Consider the following 13904-nt stretch of genomic DNA (forward strand, 5'->3'; position numbering starts at 1 on the left):
AGCACATAAACCCGATATAGTTACACTCTGTTAACACTACTTTAAAAAATCCTTTCCATAGTTAGAGACGGTACTCGTTTTCAAAGGCCAATTGTGGAGCCACCACCAGCCCTTTGGAGGTGTAAATAAGACACACATGCAGAGGAAGGAAGTAAATGACAAAATGAGCAGAGGAATTTGTGTATGTGTTTAAGAAACAGAAGAAATAGAGGAAGGCCAATGGAGAAAAAGCAAATGAGACAATGTTTTCAACACTTAGACTATGTTAGCATACAGCCGTCCTATTTTTGCCTACTATAAGGGACAAAAAGGACTCGTCGTAATCGATACTGGGAGCAAATAGCAGAATCAACGTGCCACACTGACATCTAGTGGTGATAAAGCAGAATTACATGTTAATAACGAATGCGATTGTGAAAACGCTGCTTACCTATTTGTATGATTTGAATAATAAATTAAGAGTTAAAAAAATAAATCTGTAAAACATATATAGGCTAGGCTACTAAGTTGCAGATATTTCGATAAGCTACAGCTGGAAATCTAAGAAAATTGAACAATAAAAAGACAGTTTGAAGCCAATTACACTTCTGAATGGCAATACAAAGCTAAGCTAACCCTCATACGAGCATACATTACAGGCTAATGTCATCAATGCCCTCCTTAATAATAGAAAAAAAAACAATTAGGTAGTCAAGTGTCAACAGTAGGAGCAGATAAAGTACAATATGTAGTTTTGTGACGCTTGCCGGGCTCCATAGTTATTTTCAGAAACAATTTAGAAATTGAAAAATAATTTATGTCCAAATTTCGAGCTACAACTAGATTCAATAAAGTTTCGACTGGTTCGATGGGGGGGGGCAGCAGAGCTCTCCGACTCCCGAGTTGTGCACATTTTACACAAGTCCGCCAAACCAGAGGAAGAAGCACTTCCGCTGTGACGTAGATAGCTGTAATGCTAAATGGCGGTTGCGAACAGGCGGGACAGTAAACATAACATCAGTTTTAACTGTAACTGTCTTATTATCAACAAACATGTACTCAGCTCTGCTGGAAACACAGGGCAGTTACAAAATGTCTATTTTCAACTTTCAGGTCGGTTCATGTGCCGGGCTGCCGAGGAGGAGACGAAAACGAAGCAAAAGTTAATGTACCTTACTGTTACGAAGCTAATGATAATGTTAGCTTGGTTTAGTGTCCTGCGTTGAACGATTCATTCATAAACTGAACTATAAGTTTTGCTGCCCAAGTGCTACGTCTTTCGCAAGACTTTATTTCGCTGCCTGAGCAATACGGTTGAATGTTTTCGTCTCCAGTTGAACTGATGGAGAAGGAGGATGGCGAAAAGCAGACTGACTTCGCTGATCTCCGGCTGAGAGTGGAGAGTTTAGTGCAGGAGCTCAGTGAGTGCCGGGCCGAGCTGGACAAGTTACACAAACAACTGAACCAGTCAGAAAGGCTGCAGAGGAGCACCGAGAGCTACAACGAGGACCTGAGGAAACAGGTCAGCGCACGACTACCTTTATATAATAAATAAGACGGGCCTCTTTATGCAGGTGGCTCAGAGCTTTTCAAGACAGTGTGTTTGTTTATGCACACAAAAGGGGGCGAAAAGGCCCTTCATTTGTGTCAATATAAACACTCTTAATATCAGACCTAGAGCTTATAAATCTCTCCAACTTAAAAAAAAAAATCAGTTTGGTAAAAATGGAAATATTACCTTGTATGCTATGCAATATAACTTTATTTTGTATTGTCAGATATTACAAAAATGCTTAGCAGATCTTGACACATCTCACTTTGTTATAAGTCTTAGGTTGTATAATTAAAACAATACTTTACTAACAGTTTTCAATACAGGTAAAATTATGCTTTACAACAGACAATAAAAGCAAACATGGCAGTAAAATAAAACAGACAATAAAAGCAGACTGCAGTGTTTCCCCTACCATTATATTGGGGGGGGGGGGGCGGCCCCCGGCCTCCAATATATACATATTTATTTTTGGGCTTTTTGTGCCTTTATTGTAGAGATAGGATAGTGGATAGAGTTGGAAACCAGGGAAAGAAGTCATTTAAGGATACCTTTCCGATAGAAAAGGACAGCTGTCATTAAAAGTAACACATGAACACCAAGATTCCTTCAAGTGTTTGTGTCGTCGTGTCAGCATGTCGGCATGTCCCCACTCCCCCCCCCAACAACGCTGTAAACCTAGGGGAAACACTGAGACTAATAGAATGCAAGATTAAATGCAAAATGAAACCATAGGGTAAAAGCTTTTTTGTAAAATAATATATTTAGTAGAGAAATAAAACGAGGGACTGACTCTGCATGTCTGATCTCCTCTGGCAGGCTGTTCTAAAGTCTGGGGGCTTTGACAGTAAAAGCCACGTCCCCTTTAGTTTTCAGCCTGGACCTTGGAACAGCCAGTAGTGCTCTGCCAGAGGATCTCAGACTGCGTCCTGGTTCATAAGGGGTTAAATGCAATACAGAAATATAGGAAGGATGTTTTACCTTTTAAAGAAGACAGCCTCATAATATATTTTAACCAATATCCATGTTCATCAAATGTGCTGCGTTTTCAGAAAGCTCTTCTTAACACTGATTGAATTAAAGTGTATTTGTGTGAACTAAAGAAAGTTGTTCTATTTCCAGCTTTATTGTTCAAGTCTGCTTTGTCACACTGCAGTACACCCTGAAATAATTCAGTCTGAGTTCTGTTATGTTTTTCCTGTGAAGTTTTCAAGAAAGTTTGCTTATCGAATTCATTTGAAATGTGTTGTTTCAGGTTGACCAGCTGAGTGCTGAGATTCATGAACGGAAGAAGAAAGATAAGGACCGAGTCGACTGTGAAACTCAAACAGAAGAATATGTATGGACAGAAACTGGTGTGTTAATTTCTAAACTACATTTCTACACCTAATGAATGTCTCATTTAGCCAGAAAAGGAGTAAGATGTTCAAAATATATCAATTTTCCTTTCTAGATTATTACAACTACTACTATGGCGGCTATACTGAGAACCCAGAGGCCTCATGCACCCAGGACACAGAGGCCTCATACAGTCAGGAAGTCCTGAGCACAGAGGCAGCAGTGGTGGCTGATGATGGCAGTGAGGCAGCTGAGGTGTCGACAACTAATGCAGCTGCAGTTGTGTCAGAACAAGCTGGAAACAGTGTTGCGGTTTCAGCAGAGGTTTGTTTAAAGAGTTAGTTATACTATTAGTCCCTTGAAGAAGGGCTTATATAAATGTTAAAATTGCTTCTATAAATGTGTTGGAATTTTCTTTGAAGATGTTTGGCTCTGAAGCCTTTTTCCACCATGAAGGATAGTGGATAGAGTCGGAAGTTGGGGACAGGGAGTGGGGAATGACACATGTCAAAGCTGCAAGAGTGTTAGCTGAACTCGGCAATTCAAGGACTAGAGCCTGTGATAAACGGGCATGCAATTGTCTCTTTCAGGATGGTGATGGAGGATCCATAGCTGATATTTTGAGGGCCACCGCTGAACAAGCCATGACACAGACTGGGTTTGTCTTTGATGAGACCACTGGCATGTACTATGACCACAGCACAGGCTTCTACTACGACTCGGTTTGTCACATACACCCTTCTCATTAAAATCACCCCGCCTAAAGTGAAAATGTGGATTACGACTGAACACTTTCTTTTTTTCTCTAACCTTAGGCCAGTCAGCTGTATTATGATGCCAACACAGGCATTTACTACTACTGTGATGCAGAGAGTGGACGTTACCAGTTTCATTCCCGGATTGAGGTTCCTGCGTCACAAACCACTGCAGAGCCTTCTGAAGACAACAGCGGCGTTGAAAGGAAAGGCAGAAAGTTTAAGAAAGGGTCCAAGAAGTACTCACACCAGGATGATAAGGTATCTTACACATTAATCTTTAACAATTGCATTCAAAAATACATTTTATACTGATTGTCGACAGCTGGCTTTTGACTTTGTAGTTTCCCTAAAAAACAGTGATGTGTCAAATCTGCATGCTTGTTTTGGTCTCAGTCTTCAAATATTTGCTTATTTTTCTTTTGTATAAATTCAAAGCTAGTTGACTAAAAGAATATCCTCTGACCCAGGTGCAAGAGGTGACTAACTCATTGGCTAAAATGAAGATTTCTTCTTTCTGGAAAACTGCTTCCCACAGAGGTACATCTTTTAATAGAAACCATTTTAAAATCTGGCCATAATCCATCAGATTTATGTCAACATACAGTAGTTATGCACACAGCAACACTTTAAACATGTAAATATGATTAAAGGCTTGTCATGCGGTCAATACTGAGCCTGTGATCACTGCAACACAATGTGATCATGCAAACTATGAAAGTAAGGTTGAACTTAAATGATCTATTCACTAATTTATTTCATAGGTTATCAAACCTGTTAAAATCTATGTAGTGTAACGAACCCCAACGACTCAATAGGCTTTTCCCAGGAATGTTTTCATAGTACTAGGAACTGTTGGAACCCTCCAGCTTTTTTATTGATTTTGCACCGCAGAAACTATGAACTACTTTCCTAGAACCACGTTTAGAGGAACCTTTTTAGCTCCTGTGCCAGAGTAGGTATCATGGCGGTGCAATTGCAGACTGAAAAAAAGTCCCCATGGTATGTAGTTCTCAGCGAATTCCCCAGTGAAAAAGTCCCCAGAACTTTTTGGATTTCATAATCTGTACTTACAAAAATAATATAAAGTCATATTAAATCACTACATTTGGTGAGGGCCTAAAGTGAATGAAGACTGAAACCGTGCACAAAACAGTATCAGACATGAAATGGAATATGGGAACTACAAAGCCAACAAGCCCACTGTCAGTGACCATCACTGAGGATGTTGATCTCACTGTTGAGTGTCTGATGGCAGGAACTGGCATTTATTGAGGTTAAGATGAAAGAAGAAGAAACTGAGTGGGTTGAAAAACAAATGACCAAAAGGACCATAGAACCACGCAATCTGAAGCGAAGGTCTCGCAGCCCAGATGTGGCACCACGGAGAAGAGACACTTCAAATCGCCGTGATGGGAAAGACAAATCCTCTTCAAAGAGAAAGAAACAGAAACACGGTTCACCCAGTGAAGATAGAGGTGGATCAAGGAAGAAAAAAAAGAAATCCAAGTCTAAAAAGCGGAAGAAAAAGAGCTTGACCGAAAGCGACGACTCTGAGGGGAGCAGTGAACCGGAAGAGGGTGAAATCACAGAGTCAGAGAGGGAGGAGTGGGAGTCTACTCCCTCGGTCTCATCAACTTCTCGCTCGCCCTCACAGAGAAGCCCCGAGTTAGAAATGGAGACTCAAATACAGGAAGGTGAGGGGAGCAATTCAGAGCTTGGTCAGAGCACACATCTTAACTTTTAATTCTTGGGTACAGTGACCTAATCTGGTAGGAAGCTTAAAGCACTTAAATCAGTTGCACTCTGAAAGCGCACCTTTGATTATGATGTGGGCTTCTTTTTTTGTAGCTGGCAAAGACATCTGGCCGCCCTGTGTGAGAGTGACAGTGGTCAGATCTCCAGTGCTGCAGGTGGGCACTCTGTTCATCATCACAGCTGACTCTCCAGCCACCATCGGCAGGTTTGTTCTTTTGTGTTTTGAACTAAAGGTTTGATCCTACCACTCGAAAGTGGTAATGTGGGGTTTAGGAACAAGTTGCCTTATTGAGAAACATTAACCCAGCTGCTTTGAAGACAACCTGCTTTCTTTCTGTGGCAGAGAGAAAGACATGGACCATGCAGTCCGAATACCAGAGATGGGAGTCAGCAAGGTATCCACTTGTTCTTTAATTTCTCTACAGGGATTAACAATTAAATGATGTTTTACAGAGTTATGTGATATTTCTCTAATTATGAAATGTTTGGTTTTAGTTCCATGCAGAGGTGTACTTCGACCAGGAGCTGCAGGGCTACATGCTGGTGGACCAGGGGAGCCAGAACGGAACCGTCATCAACGGCAACAGGATCTTACAGGTGGCCTATTTGTCTCTCTTTTCTGACTCTTATTAAAAAACCATAAAGCTTTAACTCAGAAATGACATCTTCAACAAATCTTTTCCTCTACAGCCAAAAACAAATAGTGAGCCACATGCACTGATGCACGGGGATGAGGTGAAGATGGGAGAGACCGTGCTGTCCTTCCACATACACTCTGGGACTGATACCTGTGATGGCTGTGAGCCTGGTCAGGTGATGGCTCACCTCAGCAAGCACAGGAGAGAGGAGACAACAGGTGAACCATCTAAAGACCTGTAGAAATATATTGTTGCTAAACTGTTTGAAAAGCCTGGAATGTTTCTCAATTTATAAACTGTTCCTCCCTGTGAGATTTCTATTTCCTCTGTATCCCCCTACAGGCCCCACTCTCACCAAAGAAGATAAAGAAGCTCTGAGACAAAAGGAGCTGAAGCAGATGAAGGCTAAATATGGCCTGCAGGTCAGTGTTATCTTGTCTAGCAGCAGTAATTTCAAGTTGTGAAATCACTTCTTGTCCTCACAAAGCCAAACACCTCTGTGCTTGCTGTAAACAGAGCAGCGAATTTGAGGGGACCAAAGCCTTGAAAAACCCAAAATACCAGGACCGAGCAGAGTCTAGGAGACAGACGGTGGGCAGTGAGGGTGTCTTCCAGCGAGATGATGCACCCGCTTCCGTTCATAAGTAAGTATATTGTCAATGTTTTACGGCTTTAGAAGAAAACAACGGATGAATTGATCATTATTTTCTCTGATGTCTTAAAGGGAGATCAGTGAAGTCAATAAAGGACGGAAAATGCTGGAAAAGATGGGCTGGAAGAAAGGGGAGGGACTGGGTAAAGGGGGGACTGGAATGAAAGCCCCGGTAAGTCCATTTGCCTTTGTCTTATTGAAGAATCTGTTTGGACTAAATGTATTTTGAAACAGTGTAATGTATTTGTCTCATTATTTTCTCATTCATTTCTCGACAGATTGAACTGAAAATCAGGAAGTCTCAGTCAGGTTTGGGGGCCGCTGCTGCCGTGTCCCTGGATAGTGTCTCTCTGACCAAATCAAAGTCTCAGAAGAACTGGGAGAAAGCACGAGAGAGATTTGCTGATACGTGCCAGCCTGACCTACTGTCCCCTAAAACACAGCAGAACAGCTCAGCCAAATCCTGGGTCAGATCGGAGGAGACCGGGACGGCAGACACACAACCAGGTTTTGAAACAGAATGACAAAGTTAGTAATAGATTACGCTGTACATATTCATATTGGAATTATAAGATGGGATGTTTGATATGGGAAAAGAGTTTTTTTCTTTTGTCTGCAAACTAAGTCAGAATGTAAGATAGTTAGGCTGAGCTCAGCATTCAGCGTGAGGAAACATTGCTGAAGAGAACTGAACGTGACCACAATGATGTCACAATCAATTTCTAGAACGTCTTGTTTGAACTGTTGGAAAAACTTTGAAGTCCAAAAAGAAGACCAGCTGTGTGTGAGGATGGTCCATGTGTCTGTAGTCTAAACCTACAGAGGGCAGAGCGGCCACCGGGCCTCACAACACAACATGAACTGCCTCCAGTGAACAGTGAAGCGATATTTCTCATAATGAGATCGTGCTATGAAAGAGACTATTTTGGATCTGTTTAAACCACCCCCTAACTCGTCATGTTAAACCAATCAAAACTACTGTGTGTAACATTCTTAAAACCCTCTCTCTCTCTTTCTTTTTTTTTTTATAGTAAATGTTGCAGAGTGAAATTTGAAAACTTTCTCGTTTGATTCATTGCCAACATCACATCCTCTTTTACAGTCTTTGGTTTGTTTGTTCTAAAGCACATGGAGAGACTCATCCACATACTTGCGTAAGGGCAGTGAGCAAACACATCAAACAGTCCATCAGTGTGCAGTCTTTTATCTGTGGGTTCATTTCGAGGGTGTGTGAATATTTGCATGTGTGTGCAAGCTTACACTTGAAGAGATGCCACTGTCGCACCGAACGGAAAAAGAATGCAAATGTGCCTACAAGCTCAGTTATTGTAGCTTACAACAGAGTATACTATGTTTCATATTCTCACTCTTTACTGTGTGTAACTATCTACGAACGTGAGAGAGGAATAACAACTTCCACTTCTGTTTGAAGTCACTGAATAAACAGTGAGTGTCAACAGATTTTCTTCAAGTGTCTGTTAAATCAAGTCAGCATCAAACAGGTGAGAGAATGGACTCACATGACACTGTTGTCGGGACTCCTTGAGCTGGATTTCCTGCTGTTCTTCCTCTGACTTATATTTCCACCCATTTTGATCTTCTCTCTCTACAGTCAACAACCAAACATGACAGCAGTACGTTCCCTTTAGCGAGTTGGCATACGCTCCTGCGTTCCTCTTGGACTCGTCAGTAAATTCAGTCACTGTGCTGTCAGGTTTCTTCTCTACTGACAGGTGGATCCTACCGTCCCTCCCTCTTTAAAGTCTCCTCCCTCGCTTGAGCTGCTCTTACTGCAATTACACATTGAGCAGCCGATACTGTAGAGTTATAAAACTGGGTGGGATCAGCCTGTGTCCTCTGTGCCTGGTTATGTTGGGTAGAAAGTCTCAGCCGTAAAAAGACGATGAGAGTCATGAGATAAATTGGGAATTCAAACATTGGGTGTAGATGTGGCTCAGGGCTTTTTCTTTTCATTAGAGATCTGGCTTGACCAGTTTCCACACACTGCAGGAGCATTCAAGCAAACACTGGGCCACTGTTCTTTCAGGTGCAGGTTCTTCTTAATGTAATTTCTTCAGATGTCATTGAGCAAAACATGCATCAAGTCCCTCAGGCCAAAATCTGCTTATTTAAGTTCCCTCCCTAACCTCTTACATGCTTATGATACCAAACGAGTGATTCAATCTCTTCTGTTGGCTGGCCTTGTTGAAATGTCATTTTCCAACTCGACACAGGAGTGTTAATATAACATGATCAGTGTCAGTGCATATTATTCCCACACAGAGAACATTCCTAATTTTAGCTTGCAGTGAAAAAAAGGCAACTTTTTTTCCCCCAGGCAAGTGGAAGCATGTTTTCTTAGACGTTTGGTTCTGAGTTGAAACGGAGTCATAGAAATGACAAGTCATTGAGATTCTTCAGCTAGCCTCTGCCGTGATGCCAATAAAACAAAAGTTTACAGCATGTTATCGTTCAACAAAATAAACATGGAAAATGATCTACTTTGAGTTTACAAAGGGAGCCATAGGTTCGCCATGTTACACTGCTCAAAAAATAAAGGGAACACTTAAACAACACAATGTAACTCCAAGTCAATCACACTTCTGTGAAATCAAACTGTCCACTTAGGAAGCAACACTGATTGACAATCAATTTCACATGCTGTTGTGCAAATGGAATAGACAACAGGTGGAAATTATAGGCAATTAGCAACACACCCCCAATAAAGGAGTTGTTCTGCAGGTGGTGACCACAGACCACTTCTCAGTTCCTATGCTTTCTGGCTGATGTTTTGGTCACTTTTGAATGCTGGCGGTGCTTTCACTCTAGTGGTAGCATGAGACGGAGTCTACAACCCACACAAGTGGCTCAGGTAGTGCAGCTCATCCAGGATGGCACATCAATGCGAGCTGTGGCAAGATGGTTTGCTGTGTCTGTCAGCGTAGTGTCCAGAGCATGGAGGTGAAAAAAATGACCTCCAGCAGGCCACAAATGTGCATGTGTCTGCTCAAACGGTCAGAAACAGACTCCATGAGGGTGGTATGAGGGCCCGACGTCCACAGGTGGGGGTTGTGCTTACAGCCCAACACCGTGCAGGACGTTTGGCATTTGCCAGAGAACACCAAGATTGGCAAATTCATTTTAACTTGTATTAAGGACATTACATCAAAGTTGGATCAGCCTGTAGTGTGTTTTTCCACTTTAATATTGAGTGTGACTTCAAATCCAGACCTCCATGGGTTAATAAATTTGATTTCCATTGATAATTTTTGTGTGATTTTGTTGTCAGCACATTCAACTATGTAAAGAACAAAGTATTTAATAAGAATATTTCACTCATTCAGATCTAGGATGTGTTATTTTAGTGTTCCCTTTATTTTTTTGAGCAGTGTACATCATCACATCAAGATCAATGTTTTAAAAATGAAAAAAGAAAAACTGAATCAGTCAAAAGACCTGAGGGGTGAGAGTTTTGAAAGCTAAAACAACCTAGAATTTGCTCTCCCTCTAAAACTAACCTTGTCTTCCACCCTGTCTATGTAGGTCAAAGTTCAAGGAGCAGGCAGGAGTCACCCACTTTCATACCACACATTGCATCACACACATGAAGCCAATCACACAGGCTTGTGAAAACAGTTTTGTCCTGCATTTAAAAAAAAAAGAAGGGAGTGATTCCTATCTGTAGATAACAGGTGCATGTTTCTGTTGTCAGAAGATTGTTTCAGGTTTATAGATAAGGTTTATGTCATGACAGATGACAAGATACATCTGATGTTATAGGTAAGGAAAGCATCGACTTTCTATAAATAGCATTCATCACACCCATGCAAAGTGAACACACTGTCAGTCTCAAAATAAAATGATTTATCATATAATTAAAATGTAATCAAATAAAGCTAAATGTTTTAAGCTTACAATGCTACATTTGTAACATGGATTAAAAAAACTGAATAAAAAAGGGTTCAATAAAATAGCAAATGTAACTGAATTAAATTAAATGAATTAGACTCAGATAAACTGAGCACAGAACACATAATAAATGAATGTTATAGGTTTAATGTGATTTAGTCTTCTGGACTACTTTGGACTTTTCTCAGGGTTTGGAACTTTAAGGGCTACAACTTTTGGAGACCAAACTGGTAAGAGTTCAGGATCAGCTTTTAAGAAGCTACTTCTGGTATTCAGATTAGTTGTTGTGTGATAAGGCATTGTGGCATTGTGGCTTCATTTCTTTAAAAAAAAAACAGTAGGAACCAGCTATGCTTTGACGACTTTGGGTTGCACAATTCTTCGGCGTTCGAAGCTGAATATGATTGGAAATGAAGTGTTAACAGTATAATCTCTTACTCCCATGTGCCGCCCTGTGGATGGAGGGGAGTTCTCCACACATTTCCTCTTGTTGAGCCTGACATCAACTGGTAGACTGTAAAGACTTTTGTCTAGTGATACTGAGTGATATTAGGAAAGAGACTCCATCACCATCACTCATCTTTTCCCTACAACACAAGGCAAGACGTCATTCTTTTCTACATTTCTACTACTTTCCATCGTGCTCTGGGGCTGGGCTAGGCTGGTTGTAACTGAAGTCTGTAATTTTGGTACAGCGAGGAAATATTATGTTGGTTGCACTATTTAAAATCTTGAACTGCATTTGCGTGCGTAAAGAGATTATGTGCTGCATTGCCCCATGCTGACCACAGCTTATTGTATTGTATTTTCAGCTTATTGTGAAATATCATTGACCTTTTGTAATATATCGTGTTCACAAAAGCAGTCATGTGAGTGCTACAAAGTGAAGACAAAAGCTCCACAAAAAGGAGTCCTCTCTTTGTAGTCTGCGCCCCTCCACTGAGTGAAATGTTTTGTCAAAGCCATGTGGACAGTAAACGTGGTGGAGACATCAGGAAAAAAAAGGGAAATCTATCCAATCTATGAAAGTAATCTTGATGAAAGACGTATCAGATTAAGGTTGACACGAGCACGTTTCTGATGATCAGAACCAGCCCTTTTTTTCAAACAAAACCTTGATGCCTTTGTGCTTTTGTAGCCTACATTGATGCAATCAGTAAACACTAACATCCACTCTTTCTCCCATGAAGTCAAGAAAATGGATTTTAAAGAACCATTCTTGGCAGCATTCATTTGTCATCTCGACAACTTTTCTCCACCTCAGTGAAACATGTACATAATGTTTTAACACCGGCATATTCTTCTGTGTTCTTTTTCTCTCTTATAAAGTTTGTGTGCATGTGTGTGTATAGATAGATAGATGACTGGTTGATCTGTATTTTACATCTGCCATCATCTGCCCAGGGACTACAGATGGAGATGAGCTAGTTAGCTATATCTGGTACAAAGCATCTCTCTCTTGAGACTAATAAGTTATTTTGTACATTGTCCCAGATTCAAATAAACTAAACTAATAAATCTCTTATGAAGAGCGGCAAAAGTCTTTTTGAAGGTCGTTTCAGTTATTTCCCTTCTTTGTTTTTTCCTGACAGAGGCAGAAAATCAACCTTCCCTGCTAGTTTCATTTCATATATCCTCACTATGTCTGTCTGTCTGCGTCTGTCCTGTTATCGCAATCTCTGTCTGTGGCTATTGAGAGCCACGAGACCAGAAGCGCCACAAGTCTGAGAAACAGCCTTGTGTTGACTCAACTTCTCCCCCCCTCCAATTCACTTCACTTCACTTCCGGGCTGCACTCGGCCCTCCCAGCGATGTGTGTCTACACTGGTGACTGAGCCACGATAAGTCACAACACAGAATACGGGCTCAGTAAGCCAACAGAAGAGCTTCTAGTACAAACCATACACTTGTCTTGAATATGAATGCTCATGTGAGAAGTCAGGATGTTGGGGTTTAAATGCCTCCATGGGTTCAAAAGTCATCCAGCTTGATCTTTGAGCTGAGAGGAAATGATCCACATTCCAGACACATTCCAATGTGAATGTTTTTATTTTGCCAAGTGTTCAAACCCATTTTGATAAGGTCCTTTTCCTGTTAGGAAATTACACTATGTGCAGGAAGAAAACTCTTGCAAAAAAGTATGTTATGTAATTATTTTAAAGCCTTCAGAGGGGGTTTTGTTTCTATATTTGAGAGGAAAGTGAAGTGAGCATTCTTGCCATGTGTCTGAGTATAAACACCACATCCATGCTAAAATGATTGTGCCCCAAAACTGAATGGGAATTCCAACACAACTACTGCTTCCTACTCTTCTTACTCAGTCAGAGCTCAACGTCTTCCACCCTCGGCCCTTCCTGCTCAGAGCCCGGGCCTCTGGGTGTGTCTCACTCCCTATGACCTCATATTCTGAGAAAAATCCTCCAGAAACCTCAGCAGCACAGTCAGTCACATGATGCAGCCTCCGAGCCAGATATACACAACAAGGCGCTCACTTTATGGACAAAGACGTCACATTGCTCGTTACATCAACAGCACTGATAGCAGTGCTGGTACCTCAGCATGTTCACTCAACCAGAGCATCAACCGGCAAGTGTGTGTGTGTGTGTGTGTGTGTGTGTGTGTGTGTGTGCGTGTGTGCAGACAAGCATCCTGTTTATACAGCCTGGTAACTGCTGCCTGCTGTGGGAAACTTTAGTCTGAACCTTATTCTAAGTTCTTTCCATTCATTTATTTGTGCTGAACTCTTCCTCCAGGGCGAATGTTATGTGGGAAAACTTTTTTTAAAACCTGGCATTTGTCTTAAGAGTTTTCACGAGAGTAGCATGAATGAACACAAGTAGATTAACATGTACAGCTGAACAGTTACTTTTCACCACAAAAAAACTGCTAGATCTACTTGTGACAGGAATTAGAGATTTGTGAAAATAGATTTTTCTGTCTTTTAATGCAAAAATACAAAAGTTCAAACATGGCGGCAAGCACTCTTTAAACCAAACATAACACATTGAATGAATCTTCTGACATTTGTACAAAAGTCAGCAGATCAATACCAGAAAACACACAGTTACTAAAGCACACATACTCCACTGAGCACACTGTGATAGGAGTAACGGGGCACCTGACAAACAGACAGACCGGCTGTCACATTTAGTGTAAATCATACCTTGACTTCTGGGAGGGCTGACGGGCTGTGACAGATCTGCTGGGATGTTTAAAGTCCTCAGAAAGTGAAAGAGGTCCGTAAAAGTCCTGTTTGGGAGTTGTTGCTCAGACTGCAGTTGGAGGTGCCGCTCTCTCCGAGTGAAAATACTTGTTCTCTCTGC

The 13904-nt window shown here is 41.2% G+C and overlaps 2 protein-coding genes across 6 annotated transcripts in view; one reads left to right on the top strand and one right to left on the bottom strand.

Annotated features, from left to right (window-relative positions):
* The window catches only part of tacc1 (transforming, acidic coiled-coil containing protein 1), a 30744-nt gene extending 16840 nt beyond the window's left edge, over nt 1–13904 (bottom strand). Inside the window, exon 1 of one of the 2 annotated variants that reach the window (XM_065955043.1) lies at nt 13745–13904. Coding sequence is in view for 1 of the 2 variants with exons in the window: in XM_065955042.1 (XP_065811114.1) it covers nt 8193–8263 (71 nt within the window). In the remaining variant the exon portion in view is untranslated. Of the gene's footprint in view, nt 1–8192; nt 8372–13744 lie in introns of those variants that run through there. The other variant, XM_065955042.1, reaches the window with a different exon arrangement.
* On the top strand, nt 904–8133 carry aggf1 (angiogenic factor with G patch and FHA domains 1). Of its 4 annotated transcripts, XM_020633888.3 has the most exons (16): nt 922–1008; nt 1093–1141; nt 1314–1501; nt 2787–2886; nt 2985–3193; nt 3460–3591; nt 3685–3885; nt 4883–5321; nt 5476–5587; nt 5726–5777; nt 5878–5979; nt 6073–6238; nt 6363–6442; nt 6537–6664; nt 6745–6844; nt 6951–8133. In XM_020633888.3, the coding sequence occupies exons 3-16, from the start codon at nt 1322–1324 to the stop codon at nt 7194–7196; spliced, it is 2247 nt and encodes a 748-aa protein (XP_020489544.2). In that variant the 5' UTR covers nt 922–1008; nt 1093–1141; nt 1314–1321; the 3' UTR covers nt 7197–8133. The 4 variants fall into 4 exon arrangements, with proteins under 4 accessions (XP_020489542.2, XP_020489544.2, XP_020489545.2 ...); XM_020633886.3 differs by having other exon boundaries at nt 904–1008; nt 1093–1501; XM_020633889.3 differs by lacking the exon at nt 4883–5321 and adding an exon at nt 4095–4164 and having other exon boundaries at nt 943–1141.

The sequence above is a fragment of the Labrus bergylta genome, chromosome 5, assembly GCF_963930695.1.
Source record: "Labrus bergylta chromosome 5, fLabBer1.1, whole genome shotgun sequence".
In the NCBI taxonomy this organism is placed as follows: domain Eukaryota; kingdom Metazoa; phylum Chordata; class Actinopteri; order Labriformes; family Labridae; genus Labrus; species Labrus bergylta.